At 40.3% G+C, this 17,110-nt stretch overlaps 3 protein-coding genes across 8 annotated transcripts in view; all 3 read right to left on the bottom strand.

The window, feature by feature from the left end:
* Positions 1–546: 546 nt before the first annotated feature.
* Positions 547–4,485, bottom strand: LOC116064297 (solute carrier family 25 member 53). Its single transcript, XM_031319401.2, has 2 exons — positions 4,214–4,485; positions 547–1,526 (listed from the first exon to the last, which is right to left on the bottom strand). Exon 2 carries the CDS (start codon positions 1,517–1,519, stop codon positions 647–649), a length of 873 nt encoding a protein of 290 aa, XP_031175261.1. The 5' UTR covers positions 1,520–1,526; positions 4,214–4,485; the 3' UTR covers positions 547–646.
* A 672-nt stretch (positions 4,486–5,157) lies between these two features.
* prps1b (phosphoribosyl pyrophosphate synthetase 1B) lies at positions 5,158–9,802 on the bottom strand. Of its 2 annotated transcripts, none has more exons than XM_031319399.2 (7): positions 9,476–9,802; positions 8,865–9,054; positions 8,046–8,144; positions 7,689–7,813; positions 7,321–7,494; positions 7,019–7,178; positions 5,158–6,755 (listed from the first exon to the last, which is right to left on the bottom strand). In XM_031319399.2, the coding sequence occupies exons 1-7, from the start codon at positions 9,595–9,597 to the stop codon at positions 6,663–6,665; spliced, it is 963 nt and encodes a 320-aa protein (XP_031175259.1). In that variant the 5' UTR covers positions 9,598–9,802; the 3' UTR covers positions 5,158–6,662. The 2 variants fall into 2 exon arrangements, with proteins under 2 accessions (XP_031175259.1, XP_031175260.1); XM_031319400.2 differs by having other exon boundaries at positions 8,871–9,054; positions 9,476–9,801.
* Positions 9,803–11,152: 1,350 nt separating this feature from the next.
* frmpd3 (FERM and PDZ domain containing 3) overlaps positions 11,153–17,110 on the bottom strand; it is a 95,492-nt gene continuing 89,534 nt past the window's right edge. For 4 of the 5 annotated variants that reach the window (XM_036003498.1, XM_036003509.1, XM_031319394.2 and 1 more), the window contains one exon: positions 11,153–16,530. In XM_036003498.1, the coding sequence (XP_035859391.1) occupies positions 13,718–16,530 (2,813 nt within the window). In that variant the 3' untranslated portion in view covers positions 11,153–13,717. The remainder of the gene's footprint in view (positions 16,531–17,110) is intronic. The other variant, XM_031319392.2, reaches the window with a different exon arrangement.

Raw genomic sequence — 17,110 nt, 5'->3', positions numbered from 1 at the left:
AGACGCACAGAATTTGCTGTGTGTATTGGTTTGAACCAGGTGATGGATCATGTCCTTGTTTCACAGAAGGCATTTTGACATGTCACAGTAGAAAAAGCCCAGGTGCAAATGAATGGATGGCTGAATTCTATTTAGCTGCAGTTTCAGGTTCCTGGTATTGTTCATGTTGGCTAACTGTTACACTGGCTTGGCTTACTGGGACACTTGAATAGATCACAGCCATTACTTTTATGAGTATAATGCCTGTGCTTTTCCTACTATGACAAGTCAAAATGTCAGCTGTGAAAAAGGCCTTATGGTTAGAGCATCTTATGAAGGGGGGGTGATGGGATGTGTCTGATGAATGAAAATTGAAAGAGCAACATGTCTGTTTACTCACCAGTAAAAAAAACACAGTAAAAACATTTTTCAACTATGTCTCCTTTTTTTTTTTTTTTTTAAAGATTATTTTTTTGGGCATTCTCTGCCTTTTTTTTTTTTTACAGGTCAGCTGAAGACACATGAAAGGGGAGAGAGAGGGGGAATGACATGCAGCAAAGGGCTGCAGGTCAGAGTCGAACCCCAGCCCACTGCTTTGAGGAGTAAACCTCTACATATGGGTGCCCGCTCTACCAACTGAGCTATCCGGGCGCCCGATGATATCTCATCAGCCTGAACGTTTCTGCTGCCTGTCATAGATAGCAGTGGTGATTCCCCATGTAATGCATGATCTCAAAATAACCAGAGAACCTCCTCTGTACAGCAGAGCTACACTACGCTGCCGAGATTCCCAGAGCATCCTCCAACAAGCCATGACCCCTTTCACCTCCCCTCCCACCTCTGCCTGCATGTTTGCCACAAGCACATTCAGTGGGTAAAGAGTCAAGCTGGTTGCCATGGAGGTCAGCGTCCCTGAGATGAAGGAGGAAACCATTGGATAGAGCGCCTGTCCCTCCATGGCAGCACACACCGGCCCCTTCAGGCCAAAATAGAGGGAGCTGCCAAGAGCGTTTCGAGCTGTGATGGGAAGCAAGGCTCTGTAGTAGCCCAAGGCCAGCCTCTGTGCCTTCAGCCTGACAAGAACACTCTTCAAGGTGGGTAGATGGCGGTCATTTTGGCCATTTTGCAACACATTCTGGACACGCTCAAAAGGGGTAAAAACCACAGCTTCTACCATACCTGCACCAAAACCAGCCAGAGCAGGAAGGGCAGAGGTGGAGGTGACATTTTGCGATGACAGGGAAAGCTGGCGGAGGAGGGTGTCCTGGAGGCCAAAGAGCAGCGTGCCATTCAGGGTCTTCATCAGTAATGGTGGGGCCACGCCCCTGTAGAGCTTTGCAGGTCCCTCTTTGTAGAGCTGTCCCACTGCCTGATAAACTGGGGTGTTGTGGATTTGTTGACGGAAAACAACTTTGTAGACAGGGAAGACGATGAAGGTGGATAGCAAACTGGAGGTCCCACCGTGCAAGAAGCTGTGGAAACAAACCATTGGGTCCTTGAGGCCCTCTTCATCTTGTTTATCGTCCGGATTTCCTGCCATCCTTGAGCTGAGTAAAAATAGAATCACAAATCATTTCAGTGTTGCCCTAATACAGGTGTAGAGAATTTTGGGAAAAGCGGAAGGCCCGGAGGCCAGAGAAATCTGACTCCAATAATCTCTCTAAGTTCAAATTCCCCGCGTATACTCATTGATGACCTATATAACCAGAATACCATAAATGAGTATGAGTAAAAATTGAGTATTACAAAATGCATGCAGGGTCACAGAGAGACTAAGTATCCCTAGCAACCAGACATCAAATACAAAGCTCAGTCCATGAAGCCTCCCAGTTTCTGAGCCCCGTTTTCTGACCTTTTCTTTTTTGAGCACATAACAAGTATACAGCCACAAGTGTATACAATACAAACAGGTCAAGTACGCCAGGGGAGATACAAAAAATAAAACGATAATAAAAAGAAAGAAAAAAATTAAATTTACATAAAGCATTTGAAAACAAATAGTGTGTGTGTTCTAACAGCCTTCTTATTACTACAACAGGATATAGTAGAAATATAGTGTTTAATGTGAATGGACAGCTCTATGAAGTTAGGTGTTTTATTTTGGAATTTCGACTTATGGATGTAAAATTTGGTCAAAATTAAAATCAGGTTGATTAAATAAAATTGAGAGGTGAGATTTGTGTCATAGTTAATGAAACCAAAAAGTAAATTTTCCCAGCACAAGGAGAATTCAGGGTAAATAAGATCAGCTAAGTATCGAGACAGTTTATTCCAAAGTAATTTAGTATGAGGGCATAACCAAAATAATAATTGATTCCCATCGAATGTACAGTTCACATTAATGTCTTTTTTGAGCTTCTGTAAATAGTGGTCGGTTGGGTAAAACCTATGAAGCATTTTAAAAGAAATCTCTTTGACTTTATAAGTCAGAAAAAACTTCTGCGGCAGTAGCCAGACCTTGTCCCAACACATATCTCCAACAAAACTGGACCAGTGTGATAAAAAAGAGGGAGTACTAATGATGTCATGCTGAAAAAGTTGACTAATTATTTTGTTAATATTCTTACAGTGTGGAGAGAAGCAACTTCTACCAACATCAGTATCATTACCTAAAACAGGGAGATTACCATCAGCTCTAAAACGTCTAAAAAGTGCAATTACACCTGTGGGGATAGCATCGAAAACAATTGAAAACTCCCTAGGAGTAACAGGGATACCATACTGCTGAAGAAATTCCGAATAAGAATAAAGTTGACCGTCTCGGTTAAATAATTGACTGATCAACAAAATATTGTTTAAAGAAAATTGATCTATTTTTGAAAAAAAAACATATTTATTGTTCCAAATATAAAATCTGTGGGGACTAAAATTAGGTTTGAAGATTAAAGACCAGGCCAATAACATTTGTTTATGAAAAGAAGCAAGTTTGAGGGGAATTTTGTCGATATTATAGTTACAGATCAAAATAAAGTTGGACACCGGAGGTATCGCCTGATCCAGTTGATTTTAAATGTATGATTTAAAGTAGTAAAGTCCAAAAAGTTAAGGCCACCTTTACAGTACTCATTCATTAGAACAGATTTTCTTACATAATGAGTGTGGTTTTTCCAAACAAAGTCAAAAAAAAGTTTGTCTATAGCTTTACAGGTGTGGGTATCAACACTAAGTGAAAATGCAGTGTATGTTAACCTAGACATCCCTTCAGCCTTTGAAAGTAAAACCCTGCCTCTTAATGATAAATCTTTTCTCTTTGTGGTTTTAACTTCAGCTTCCTCTTTCTTGCGTCTTATAACCTTTTTACCTCTAATGGCTATTTCCAGTTGATCTACTTCTCTATCTGGAACAAACAGTGTTCTAACATACTAGCACATTTTAAATTATGATTAAAGGCGTAAGCTAAAACATTCTGTGCATCTGAGACATCTTGGTACAGGAGTCGTGTATCCCCTTGAACTTGTAACCTTCTCCTCAAGATACGCACACAACTCATGCAATGAGACACATAATAAACTTCACACTGTAACTTGAATAATATGACACATCTAGGTAAAATGACACGTCTAGAAAATAGAAATATCTCTACACAGGACAGTCATACTGCTCATAATATACAGTGCTAAACATAAGTGAATATACCCATGCTAAAGTTGATGCAGCTCAGCGACATGATGCCGCACAGTGATTGTGGTGTGTGTGTGTGTGTGTGTGTGTGTGGTGTGAATAAAGTAAATTAAAAAACTTCACACCCTGATCATGTTTTCAAGAGTACTGTTGTGTGCAATAGATCCTGTTTTTGCATTGAGTTGTGTTACAGTTGTGTACATGCAGAATTTACTATAGATTTATACTCTTCATATGAAACTCACAAATCTAAATGCCTAATCCTCTGCAGAGATCTAAGAAGATCCATTACTGTAAAGTTTCTAAAAATATGCATTGGCAGTTATGAAACAAAGAACCTTCTCACAAATTGAGCATTGTGTTTTCAATTGTTTTGCTGTAGTGTGTAATGATGTGTATAGTGTTTACATTTTTGAAAGCTTCGAGCTGCTCTTTTGGTGTGTTTATGTAGCTTTAGAAAAGGGTGTTGTGTTTAGACATTGGGGAACATGGAGGAAACGTTTGTGAAATGTGTTTTAGCATTTGAGAAAAACTGTAATGCATAACACAAGAACATTACTTATAATCTTTGATCAGAAACATTAAAGCCAAATCAGAGATGACATTTACTTACCCAGCCAGTTGTCAGCAGAGAGCAAAAAAGCGTAGTATCTATTTTAATTTTCCTCCGTTCATTGCTGAAATATAAAGGCAGCACAGGCGTATACTTGTTTTCCTACACTGCACGTGGAGAGGGATAATTTCTGGTTATTCGTCCAGTTACGATAGAAACACGTTTTCTACTAGTTTCTAACCGAAACCGGACAAATAACGGTAAAACCTCGTCAATGTGTAACAGTAACAAGATGGGAGGTCGCACTGAGCGCCTGCCGCTGTCAGCCTCTTCTAGAATAACTAGTCAAGACGGGCTACGTCACGTGGTCGGCGATTGGTTGTTTTGCCTATCAATCAAAGTGTCTTCTTCTTAGGGAACAAGGGTGTTACAAGCAGGTGAAAAAAACATAACAGTAATTGTAAGTATATAACCTGCTACTAAAATTATTTTTTTCTTACTTTACCTTTTTAGAATAATTGATGCCAAATATTTGGATTTTTCATATTTTAAATACAACTGTGCAATAATATTGCCTTGAAGCTGTTTCAAAGCCTTCTCCACACTACCAGGATTTCTCATTTCTGGTGGAGAAATACTGACTACATTATTTACTGGCCAAAATATTTAGTCTAAAAATACTGGAAGGCTATAAAATATAGACCAAGGTTTTTTTATTTAATTTTTTTTTTTATTATTGTAGAATGTAAATTAACTAAAAATAAAATTAAGGAGATCATGTCATTGATGGGCCATCAATGTCCTCCGCCCAGGGACAACCAAGGGAAATGAGCTTTCATCCACTGCAATAAATGTAATGTGCATTAAATAAACAATATAATTTCCCTCTATGATCCTGGTTGTATGTAACTTTTTAATATTGAGCTTATAGGCAGTTATAGTTATATATATATATATGCCTGCAGGTATGTTGCATTAATACCAGAAAAAAAATAAGTGCCAGGTTTTAGATTTTAAGGATTATTAATTTTATTAAGAACACATCCTCAGATAACCGGCGCATTCACCCTACTGAAAAAGTAAACACAAAAGGTTTGGAATATGCAAATTATTAACAAATCCTTCCTCCAGACATACAATAAATGATGAAAATTAGCAGGTGAACATTTCTAAAGGAAGCTCCAGCCTGCAGAGACACCAAACTAAAAACCTGACAGTTTCTCTATAGAAAGACCTTCAGCACAGAACCTAAAAAAGGGTAAACCCTGGACACTGGGTAGACCCCACTCAATGGAGGGAACCTCAAGAGTTGAAAGAAACATCCTATAACATCTTTTACAGCCTGATAAGAAATGTAAAAAGTTCTTCATCCAGTGAGAAAATTAAAAACCGCTAAATAGGAGGGGGAGGAGATGACCGGAGGAAAAAAAAAAACATTCCATTTCAGACTGCTGAGGCACTCTTGGGTTGAGTGGAGCTTCAGTGGCACTGTAAACTAGTCCAATACACATTCACTTCATTAATTATAATCTTTCAAACAGCAGATGACACAGGAGCAACATGAAAAACTAAACTCATTCATTGTAACAAAAAAGCACTGTAACAGCTTTACATGGCAGATGCGTCTCCTGACCACTGGAACCTGCCAGGGATATTTATACAAGCTCTTTGACAACAGATTGAAATGACTCCTGGAGAGGTCAAATGGTCAGGAGAAACTCTGTACCCAATGCCATGTTTCCACTGTATGATACAGCTCTGCTCACGTTTTGGTACCAGGACTTCTCTCTCTTCGTTTTCCACTGAGGATATGGACGCCAGACTTACTGAATCCTTTTATCAGCAACCAAACAGAAGAATGTTTGCACTAAGTCAATTGTACCGCATAGTTTTGTGGGCTGCAATTTTTTTTTTTTTTTAATCTGGGTCGAGTGAATAAAAATTATTGCGATCGCTACTGATGGAAGCTTGCCTATTTAAAAAGAACAAGGGTATGCGTAGGATGTCGCACTAGTGACGATTCTCTCTTACCAATCGGTGGTCTGCAGTATTTTAACTCCACCTTCTGGTTTTGCCTCAGCTTGCTTGGAACTATGGACCAAGGTAGTACCAAAAAAAGTACCCGGTACTATCCACACCTTTTGCCAATGGAAAACCAAAAAAGAGCGAGTAGAGTTGAGCTGTACCATGTGGTGGAAAAATGGCATACATGTTATGAAAGGGAGTACAAAGTTGACAGTGGATAAACACTTATTTAACCAAGTACAATAAATATGCTGGCCTAAATTGGTAGCTTGCGATTGCTTTGGTGCCCAGACATGAAGGGACGCTGCTCAAGAGGGAAGGGAATCAAGTGAGGGGGGTCAGCATTAGTAACAGACATGACAGTTCATTCTTGTTTTTGTTTTCACAGTTAGCAAATCTTTGCTAATGGTTGTGTTTGGGTTGGGGGAATTCCCTCTTCTCTTATTTGGTGTAACAGCACACAGTAGATGGGCGGCACCATTTGTTACAAGGGGACATGGCTGAACAGGTATGACACAGACTCGCCGTTGTGAGTTCTACGGATGGCCTCTGCAAGGATCATGGAAATGTCAATAACCTGGAGGGAGAGAGGATGACATGTTGTGAAAATAACTAGACTAAATGATTTGTTAATTGAAAGAAGACTTTGATAGTAATTTATCAAGTAAAAATACCAATTAAAAAAACGATAGCTTCTCAAACTGAGGATTTGCACCTTTGTTTCATATTACTTTAAATGCAGTAACTTTTTATACAATTATGTGTTTCACTACTCACTTTGGGCTCTGGAAAATTGCTTTTTATTTTACATTGAAAAAAAGATAAATTCTGTATCCTGACCTGTATTTTGGGACAATGCTTCATCTTCTCCTCCTGAGGGATTGTATTGGTGACCACCACAGCTTCAAAGCAGGCATTGTTGATGCGCGAGATAGCTGGGCCAGAGAAGATGCCATGGGTTAGAATGGCATACACCTTGGTGGCACCAGCAGAAATTAATCTAAGGGAGAGAAACAGTATTATGCATATTATGCACAAAGCTCCATATGACTTGCCTGTGGTGGTCAAGTCTTGTTATGCTGTGAAGTTCCAAATGTATTTACCAATTCATTTACCACAGAAGGTAAATGAAAGGGGCTTACTTGTCAGCAGCATGACAGACTGTGCCACACGTGTCGGCCATGTCATCCACTAGAATGGCGACCCGATCCGTCACATCTCCGACGAGAACCATGCGGTCCACCTCATTTGCCTTTTTCCTCTCCTTGTGAATAAGGGCAAAGTCCACATTCAACCTGTCTGCTATTGAGGTGACCCTGCAAAGGGAAAGTAAAATGTCCACGAGTTAGAGCTAGTGTGCATGCCAAAGTGTATCAAGTTGTCGATGTACATGTGTAATTAGAACCCTGTTAAAGATTAGTAAAGCCAACAAAAGTTTAATCTTAAGTAAATTCCAGAGGACATGCTCAAGGGTAGAAGACCTACAGTACGGCAAGTGCCACTGGCATACCTCTTGGCTCCTCCTGCATCGGGTGAGACGATGGTGCAGTTTTTCCATTCAGGGATGTTCTCTTTGATCCACTTCAGCACAGCTGGCTCTGCATACAAGTTATCAACAGGGATATCAAAGAATCCCTGGAAAAAGATAACAGATGAATATGGACTGGGTTCACAGGAGCTGAACATGTACTACCTGCTGGAAGGACCAATAGAAGGCCCGTGTCTCCCTTTGTTGACATCTATATAAACATAAGGCTATGAAAGTTAGGTTTATAATGTAGGTAAAAATATTACCCAAAAGGACAGATTAATGGCAGGATACTGAATAAGATGGACTTCTGTTTAGGACTGCTTTTGTGCTGCTCACCTGTATCTGTGAGGCGTGCAAGTCCATAGTGATGATATGGTCAGCACCTGACACCGACAACATGTTGGCCACCAACTTGGCAGAGATAGGAGCGCGGCTCTGCAATGAAAATAGATCTCATCAGTCACATGGAATAAGTGAACTGGCAAGCATGGCTTGTTTCTAAAAATAACACTTAACCAAGAGCTTAGCCATTCAGTAAAATTTTAACAGTCAGTTTTTACAATCTTTTAGACTCTAGACCTTAAAATTGGTCATTTAAAATTATTTACAGTATAACATTTACTCTTTCAATATACTACAATACAGTGGGTGATGCAATCACCAGTATGTACATGGAATGGCTAAACAGAGAGTCATTCTGTTTTAATTTTGCTCAGCTACAGCAGTTAAATACATTAAAATTATAGGTGTTTGGCATAACTGCAATATGGATTTAATATGGGAATAGTAGGATACTTATTGCTATATAAAACACATTCAAAACAAAACCCTGGATGATATCTAGTCCTGCATCACAAAAACTAATAAAAGTTTAGATTTAGTAGTTTATAGTGTAAACATTCCATTCATGCAACATCATTCAAATGTTGGAATGAGTATGGGAGTAAATAACAGGCAAATAGCTCAAGGTAAGAACAGAGATGGGAACTGCCGTTGATTCAGCAAAGCATACAGAATAAGGGAAAGGAAAACAAACAAAAAAATAAAGCAAATATGCCTAGTCAATTGGTTACTGATGGGCATGACTGCAGGCTTCTTGTCATGATGCAGGATGGCAAATGGCATGACAGAAGTAATTAGATAGATATCCCTCACCCCCACCTTGTCCTTCTTGTCTTGCCGGGCATACGGAAAGCAGGGGATGACAGCCGTGACCCTGGAGGCAGAGGCAATCTTGCAGGCGTTGATCATGATCAGCAGCTCCATCAAATTGTCATTAATCTCCCCACAGCCACTCTGCACAATGTAGACATCTTCCCCACGTACGCTCTCCCCTATCTCCACGCTGCCAGAGGAGAGAGGTGACAAGATAAACAGCACTTCTAGCAGGATATAGATGAGGCAGAGTAAACAATGGCGTGTGATCTGAACCTGGGTTTTAAAAAGCGCTATGCTGAGTCAGAAGGTCTCGAGTGTCATGATATCTGAAGATATGACATTATAGTTTTAGTTTATTGAGGCAACTAAGGTGGCTTTGTTGCTCAGAATTCCCAGATAGGTTGTTAGTCAGCATGAATCGTCAGCCATGCGTGAACTACAAGTTCCTAAAAACACTGCGCGGCAATATCACCATGACACCACGTTTCTATTCAAATAACATTATGGTTACATGTCGCTAGTCTACAACAATTTGTGTACCAGGTATAGCCTATCTGTAATTATAAGCTTATTTAAAGTAAGTTAGCCAGAACAACAAAAAAACGTACCAGGTTTCTTGGTTGCTAAATTTCTTCGTAACAACCTTCCCCAGCTCGAGACCCAGGCGGTCTGCTATTTTTTGAGACAGGTCCGGATGTGAGCTACCGCTGAATATTTTGATATTCGGCATTTTGTTGCGGTCAAGGGCGTCGTTCAGTCAGAGCAGGCAGCGAGCAGCTATCGAGTCAGAGGAATCGAAGGGTCCAAGACAACAACTGGAAATTGGTCAACAGTTGATGTGCAACTCTTATCGAGCTATAATGTGTTCCCTACCTATCCACCATTATGTCCCACACATCACGCGTGCGGCGGCTCTTCCTCCCAGGCGGCGCGCACGCTTTCACTTACGTTCTGCCGCGATGACGTCATTCTGGGCAGAGGAGCCAAGAACCAGGGGCACGTGAGCGAGCAAGGTACATTCATTGGTAGTCTCTTCTTTCTAGTGCTTACCATACACATGCTAATGCAAATGAAAAGCGCAAAGTGAGTTAACGGTAATACATACTTAAGATAAACCGAGTTTAAACTGCCCCTTGTCCTTGAGTTGTACATGGTATTGCCTAAAATAAATAGTTTATTTTCTAAATTGTTTCATTTAAAACACGGATATTGGCGTTAAGGTAACGTTACCGTGGGTCCTTTGGAAATGGGGGCTCCTAGAACATTCACCACCTTTCCTGGCATATGGAGGCTACTGTAGTGCATGTAGGCCAAGACACTACTGACCATAATTAGCTCTATCTGAGAACTTTTTTGGTGCTGGATATGATTTAGGCCTATACAAAGTAGTATTTAACAACGTTATTTTGGCAGAGACCCCTGCCAAGTACCTGGCACTCCCTTCAGGACCTCAGAAACAACACAGCAAACTTTGGGACTAACAAATGTGGTAAGTAGGCTATAAAGCATTTTCACAGGCACAGCACACATTTTGTGTAGTAGTAGTAGTAGTAGTAGTAGTAGTAGTAGTAGTAGTATGAAAAGAACAGGTGTTACGAATAATATTAAAGCTGTGATTTATTCATGTATCCCAAGCCATGACTGTGTAACAGTGATGAGTATGCACAATAGCCTACCGGACTCAAACTATAGCAGCTAAATGGAATTCAGTCATCATTAATTTGATTATTTACCCCTGTGCTTTTCCTACTGTGACATGTCATATTGTCTACTCTACTGTCAATAAAGCCTAATAACTATTACAGTGGCATCTTACTGAATGTTTATGTTTGACTGGTGTGTAAAATCAGACAGTTGTATTTAGTGGATTATCTTTCTTGTTTCCAGTTTTGTAAATTATCATAACTTTATTGCAATGTCTTTGGCAAAGAAGCTTCCCTGTCTGGTTGGCCCAGCTTCAATCTGCTTTTCAAATGCAATAATACAAATGACACAAAAAAGCATTAACGTAAACCTAGCTAAAATGGTAACAACACAAAAACATTTTACTGTCAATAGTTGGTGTTTTGTCAAGGTTTGCACTGTTGAGTCAACATCAGTTTTTGCCAGAGACAAATGAATGACACAACCACAGCAGTAAAAACCTGCTGGCAGCAGCAAGAGAGACGTTTCCGGACAATTTATCTTTTACATGACGTCATTTGTTTAAAGTCATTCTAATGGACAACCCTGTCACTACGTCAAGTTTACAGCATGCAATGTCATTTCCAAATTCTCTGAAAGAGTTTATATAATATACTTTATTGCTCATAAAACATGAGTTAACTTTGTACACAGACAGAAGACCACAGTGACGACAAGATCATTGACAGCAAATAAAGACAGGAATGAATACGTGCACATAAAGAAACAATGGATTAAGCCATGAGGCTCATCGTGTGACTGAAACACAGACAAATCCAGAGTTTAGCAAAGCAACTGAACAATGACAACCACAGAAAATGTTTATCAGGATGTTAAAATGTTCAAGTGCTGATGAGAGAACATTGTCTGATATTTGTTTATAAAAATAAACATGTCCCATGCTTTATACTTATAATATACTCATTAAAATATATGTTTTGCTATTAGTCTTTATGTTACATTACTACTATAAATAATTACCTTACAGACATGTTTTATCTTTTCATTTTTACAAAAGTTTGAAGAGTTTGGATAAATCTCAATGTTACAGGTAATGTTTTGAAAGTGTTTCTTATTCTCTCAAATATGTTGTTTTACTATTTAAATTTACAGTGAATACATTTCCATACTAAATATCATTTGCAAAACATTAACATATTGCCACAACGGCCTTTAGAACTGGAAAATTATCTGTACAAACAGTATCATTTCCTTCAATGGTCAAAGTATCTGACCCTGAAAGTCTAATACGTAAAGGAATCATGCACTGCAGTGAAAGAGAAAACACTGCATATGCCACATCAACAGTGAAGGACAAACCGTTAAAAAAAAGTGCTTGTAAACACTACAAAGGTGTTCTGAAACCAAGAAAAGAAGTACAACAAAGTTGATATCCTGATTTCTTTAACATTGAAGGTCAAACTCTCTGTGTGAAAAGAAAAGTATTATGTTGTGGGGGGCTTTATTGCTTAATTGATGAATATTAAAGCTGTAAATATGAATAAAACGAACACAAGGATGTAAGTGGCTCAAATTAACAGCAGTAATAAGCCATGATATGGCTAGAAAACATTTGTCGCATTTAAATGACCACCCATTGGTTTATAGTGTTTATTTATTAACATTTGCATGTATGCACTGTATGGCACTAAGTATCCTAAAACTGTTTACATCATATACAGTATTTTATTAACCTTTTTGTGCAAAAAATGGCAATATAACGTTTCTTGTCTTGAGTATTGTGGCAGGCCAGTTGTCACTATTAATTTGGTTACACAGCACTTTCTTTCAACAGAATGTCCAGTATACATGTTAGGCCAGTACAACTATAAAGCCTATCTGATTAATTTCCAGGAATAACAAGAGGATGAGACACAAAGAAGATTTCAGACAGGAAACAGATGTTTTAGTTTTATTAAAATACATAGAAAACTACTTTGTGTGTTTCTTATATATTTGCTAGGTTGCACAATGTATAACAGCACATAGAAAGCAAATTTGTTTATACTGTATCTGAAAATCTGAATAAAAACAAAGGATCCTTTGAAACAGGTAAGCTTTAGCTTTGAGGTGATGACTTATGTAAAACTGGTGGTGTGGACTCAAGTGAGATTTTCAGCAGCAGAGTGAATAAAAAACACTTAATTAAAAGTGAAACATTAAAAGATAAATTTTAACTTCAGAGCTAATTTCAGAGGTTGTGCAAAATTCTAGTGATAAGCTTACTCACTTGCGAGTGCAAGTGGATGGCAATATTTAAAATGACAAGTGAGGTGCAAGTGAGCCATGGATCAGTGATGGTGTAAAATACACTCTGCGTTATGAAGTACAGTGTGGGTATTCCTTCTCTTCAGCTGAGTGAGGTAACGATACTCATTACTGTATAGTGGTTAAGACTGACTTGGGTCTCTGCTACATGGTCTGCCTGTTATAGTGAGAGAATGGGCCTCTGTCAGTCAATATAGTTTAAAATGTCATACTCATCTTTCAGCGGTTTTCATTTTCCAACACTGTCACTTACATTTTGACTCTTGTATCACTACACCAGGCATTGTCAACATAGCCAACAGAGATCTCCATTTTGCATTACAACAGTTAGAAAATTCAACAAACAAACACATCACCATCTAACCAACGCTTTGGACTACGTAATTTACAGAAGTCGCTACTTGACGAGATCTTTAGTAGTATTTAGTAGAAGTATTTTTGTCCAGAGCATACATTTATTTCTGATGATTTATTATGTTTATAGATCTCTTAACTCAAATACATTTCAAATATATTCTTCACTTTTTTCTTCACAAAACATTATATTATTTGCTAGTAGACACAACCCAAATATATATTACATATAAAATATTATACTATAATGACAATGTGTATTGTGAATATTGATATGAGGTGATTAGCCCTGTATCACCCAGTCTGTTATAGGGTTCTTATTCCATTGTGCATTAGTTTGGTGTATCTTTGTATTTCAAAACAAGATCCACGAGGCTACCTCAGGGCCTGTAAACATGGGATGGAACAGCTGCATTGCAATTTTTACTGAGGATGAGTCATTGCATGTCTTGTAAAAAATGTAAACAATAAACAAATAATGAATTTGGATAGAGTTGCCACCCACATTCTGGACTGTTTTTATTACATTCCTGCCAGATGTATCCTTACTGGGCAGGCAGAGTTTTGATGGGTCGAGTGAGTGAGCTCATGTTATTGGTGTTGGAGGAAACTTGAGGGCTCACTGTCTTTGTCGGCAAGCTGCTTGAGTGTCCCATTGATTCTTCTGCTGCACGCAGAAGCAAAGTGTAGTTGATAGCTACTTCCTCAACTTTTCTCAACAGCTGCAGCCTTTGGGTTTCTGAACGAACCCCTCTGACCAATTTGATGAAGGTCTGAGTTAGTTCACACAACACTTGAAAGCTGGCTGTGACAACAGCCAGCATACGTGTTGGGCTTTTTTCAACACTTGCCACTCGTCGACAAGCTGCTCTGAATTCTTTGAAGCGCACCGCCAACTCCTGTTTGTACTCTGAAATCTGTGAGGGCTGAAGACGAGCCTCACCCTCAGCTTGTGGGCTGTTAGCACACTGACGCAGAATAGCTAGCAACTCATTAGCATCCAACTGGGCATTTAGGAAACCATCGGGCAAGCTAAAACTTTTGCCCTGTAGAGCCTGTACCCGTGCTAGGCTCCCCTCCAGTGTACCACAGGCTCTTAGGTCAATCTCCTGTGTCTGTGGCTCCTCCTCTTCCTCCTCCCCCTCCTCTTCCTCCCCACTACAGTCCTCTGCATTAAGAACCTGGAGTGTTTTGCTTACTACAGGAAAGGTATGTGAGTCCAGCTCCATGCCTGGAAGGACCTGAAGGGGTATGGAGTATGAAAGCTCATCCTTCTCACTGCTTTCATCTGCTGCCTCACACTTCCTGTAGCAGAAACAGAATGAGCAGCATTTATCCTTGTCATCACTGTCTTCACTGGGCAAGGTCAGCAGCACCTCGCTAGTCCCTTCTTTACTTTCACGCAGTAGCTCTTCTCCCTGAATGAAAAACACACCCTTTTTCCCCTTTCCCTCTGCCTGGTGAGACTGAGTGTGGACTGGCTCTACTGGGGTGGGGAGCCTCAACCCTGTGGCCCTCACTCTTTCCATCTCTTTCTCTAGACTCTTGGTTTTAGGCCTTACCTCAGCATACACAGGTGTGCTAGTGCTGTTATCCAGCTCTCCAATGCTGTATCGCCTCTGGAGCTTCTTATATTGCGGATCTCCTGTACAATCTGTTTGAGAAGTACAAATGGGCAAGCATGAACCCTGCTCACCCCTTGGTTCTCTTGATTCCAGGCTGGTAGAGCGTATTCGTGTGGTCTTGATCTCTAAGGTCTGAGGTCTCCTTGAAGCATCTTGTGTGTGAGGTGCTTTGGAGACTGCTGGAGGGGTTTTCGAGATAGTTTTCTCTCTGCCTCTGTGTTGTGTCTCTGTTGTGGATCCAACTGGTGTGTCAGGTAGTCGCATGCCCCTACACATTCGCTTACAGTCACAGCTGCGTCGCTGCTCCCTGGAGATGCCTGGAGCCTTTAGGACAGGGCTGGTGCGAAGCTGGCAGGCACAAGGAGTGCCTGAGGGCACAGGTGAGGATCCCTGGGGCAAAAATTCTCCCTGGGCTGACTTGGGTTTCAGCAGCTCCTCTAAGAACTCTAGCTCATACTGGCGGACTTTCTGCAACTGAGCCCTTCGCTCATCTGTTTCTCTTCGCATTCTTGCTGGGAATGTAGCTGAAAGGAGGTTTCTAAAGCTCAGGAAAGGGACACTGCGCTGGGACTTCCCCTTACCACTGCCTTGCTTCTTTGAGTCTCTGACTGGGAGAGTGGAAACCTTATCTACAGAGGGACTAGGTGTTGTTCGATCATCTAAAATAGGTAAGGATTGTATAGGGCATTTCTGTGACTCAGGGTGGGATTTTCCCTGGGCACCCTCAGTCTTGCATTCAGCTGCCTCTTTTCTCTCTGCTTTTACAGGAAAACGAGGGGAGTTCTTGGTTTGTATTTGAGGGCTGGGTTTTGCCAAATTAGGATCTGCTCCTACTCTTACTGCATTTTCTTTACTGTTAGCAAGCTGGAGGCCTTTGGCCCGAAGACGCTCGTCATCTGTGGGGGTGGAGGATTGAAACACCACTATCTTCTGAATCTGTGGATCTTTTAGTCTTAGTTGAGGCCCAGACTCCTTTTGAACTGGGCATGTGCAGAAAAGGTCATCAACTGGCAGAAGTTCTGTAGAGCTTGAAGGCTTCATGGTCTCACTAGAGGCAGTCTTGGCATCGTGGCACATTTTAGTGGGAGAAATCTTGGCAGAGGCAATTCTGTCCACAGGTAGGAGGATAGGTAAGGCTTTGTTGCTAGGGTCTGTATTAAGAGGTGCTGTTGTCTTTTCCTTTATACCCTCAGAAAGAGTTTGGCTCAGTGTCTCTTCAGAAGAATTTGATAACTTCAGTACTTTACTGACTTGAGCTGTCAGTGAAGCATCGGACACTTTAAGTTCTTCAGGTGACTTAGAAGGGGGGTCAGGGATATTTGCTTTGGTGGACTCAGAGTTTGCTTTAATTTCTTCTTTCGGTTCAGTCTGAGTCTCTTGAGTCCCCTGCTCTGTCACAACACTGAGTACTGCAGAGTCTTGACTGGGACTGACTTTAAAGGGAACCGTCTTGCTGAGGATTACTTGCTTGGGTGGACAACCAGCACGAATCTGACCCACAGAGAAGGCCCCAGTCCCTATGGTCTTTGCAGTGCAGCCAGGGATAGCCAAAGGAAAGTCCCGGCGGCAGAGGATACGTTCTTTGTTGATATGGTGAGCCAGCAGGTAGGCCTGGTTCTGGTTCTGCTTCATAGCCGACACCATCTCAGAAACATCTGTCAATTCAGAGGAGTTGGTCTCGTGGCCTGAGTCCAATGATGACTCAGGTGTAATGGCAGCTAAGACAATCAGCCCTGAGGATGAAGGCAACACAGCACACTGTTAGGATAATCAAGAAACAACAATTATTAATAACAGAAATATTAAAATGTTATATTAGTGTTTTACTGAAGTCATTAAGTTATCAAACCAGACATTTGCAGTTAAGTAGATTCATCATGATCACAAGACAGCAAAATTATTTTAGAATAGTATGTTGGGGTCAGATTTATAACCCCCTTTGACTGAACTATGCACCAGTGGGCTTGCCTCACTAAACCTGAAAAAACGGCATCTTTTCCATGCAGATGCATGTGTGTGCTTAAGAAATGTGCAAAGACTAGCACATTTTGGACTTTTATGAAATCTAAAAAAATGAAGTTGGCCGATTTGTCATTTACAAAAATGTTTATTTTTGTTAACAGTTTATATTATATTGTATAAAAACTATATATTTTAAGACACATGGCATTGTGTAATTATCAGCTATTGTTGTTGCTTTTATGGTCGATAATATTTTCCGCTTGACTAATATTGTTCTTGTGTGGGTTATTGGTCAATTTGTTCAGCATCCTGAAGGAGGTTGTCTTGAACCTTCTACCTTAGTTCTATGCT

The sequence above is a fragment of the Sander lucioperca genome, chromosome 1, assembly GCF_008315115.2.
Source record: "Sander lucioperca isolate FBNREF2018 chromosome 1, SLUC_FBN_1.2, whole genome shotgun sequence".
Lineage (NCBI taxonomy): Eukaryota > Metazoa > Chordata > Actinopteri > Perciformes > Percidae > Sander > Sander lucioperca.
The sequence above is the reverse complement of the archived record's forward strand: the minus strand, read 5'-3'. Positions and strand labels throughout refer to the sequence as shown.

What these genes read in the sequence shown, in the direction of transcription:
- LOC116064297 (XM_031319401.2), bottom strand. Translation starts at nt 1,519, where the DNA reads ATGGCAGGAAATCCGGACGATAAACAAGATGAAGAGGGCCTCAAGGAC.
- prps1b (XM_031319399.2), bottom strand. Translation starts at nt 9,597, where the DNA reads ATGCCGAATATCAAAATATTCAGCGGTAGCTCACATCCGGACCTGTCT. An exon ending in ACAAGAAGGACAAGGTGGGG is followed by an intron (nt 8,145 to 8,864) that starts GTGAGGGATATC and finishes TTTTCATTGCAG; the next exon opens with AGCCGCGCTCCTATCTCTGC. An exon ending in AGCATTGTCCCAAAATACAG is followed by an intron (nt 6,756 to 7,018) that starts GTCAGGATACAG and finishes CTCTCCCTCCAG; the next exon opens with GTTATTGACATTTCCATGAT.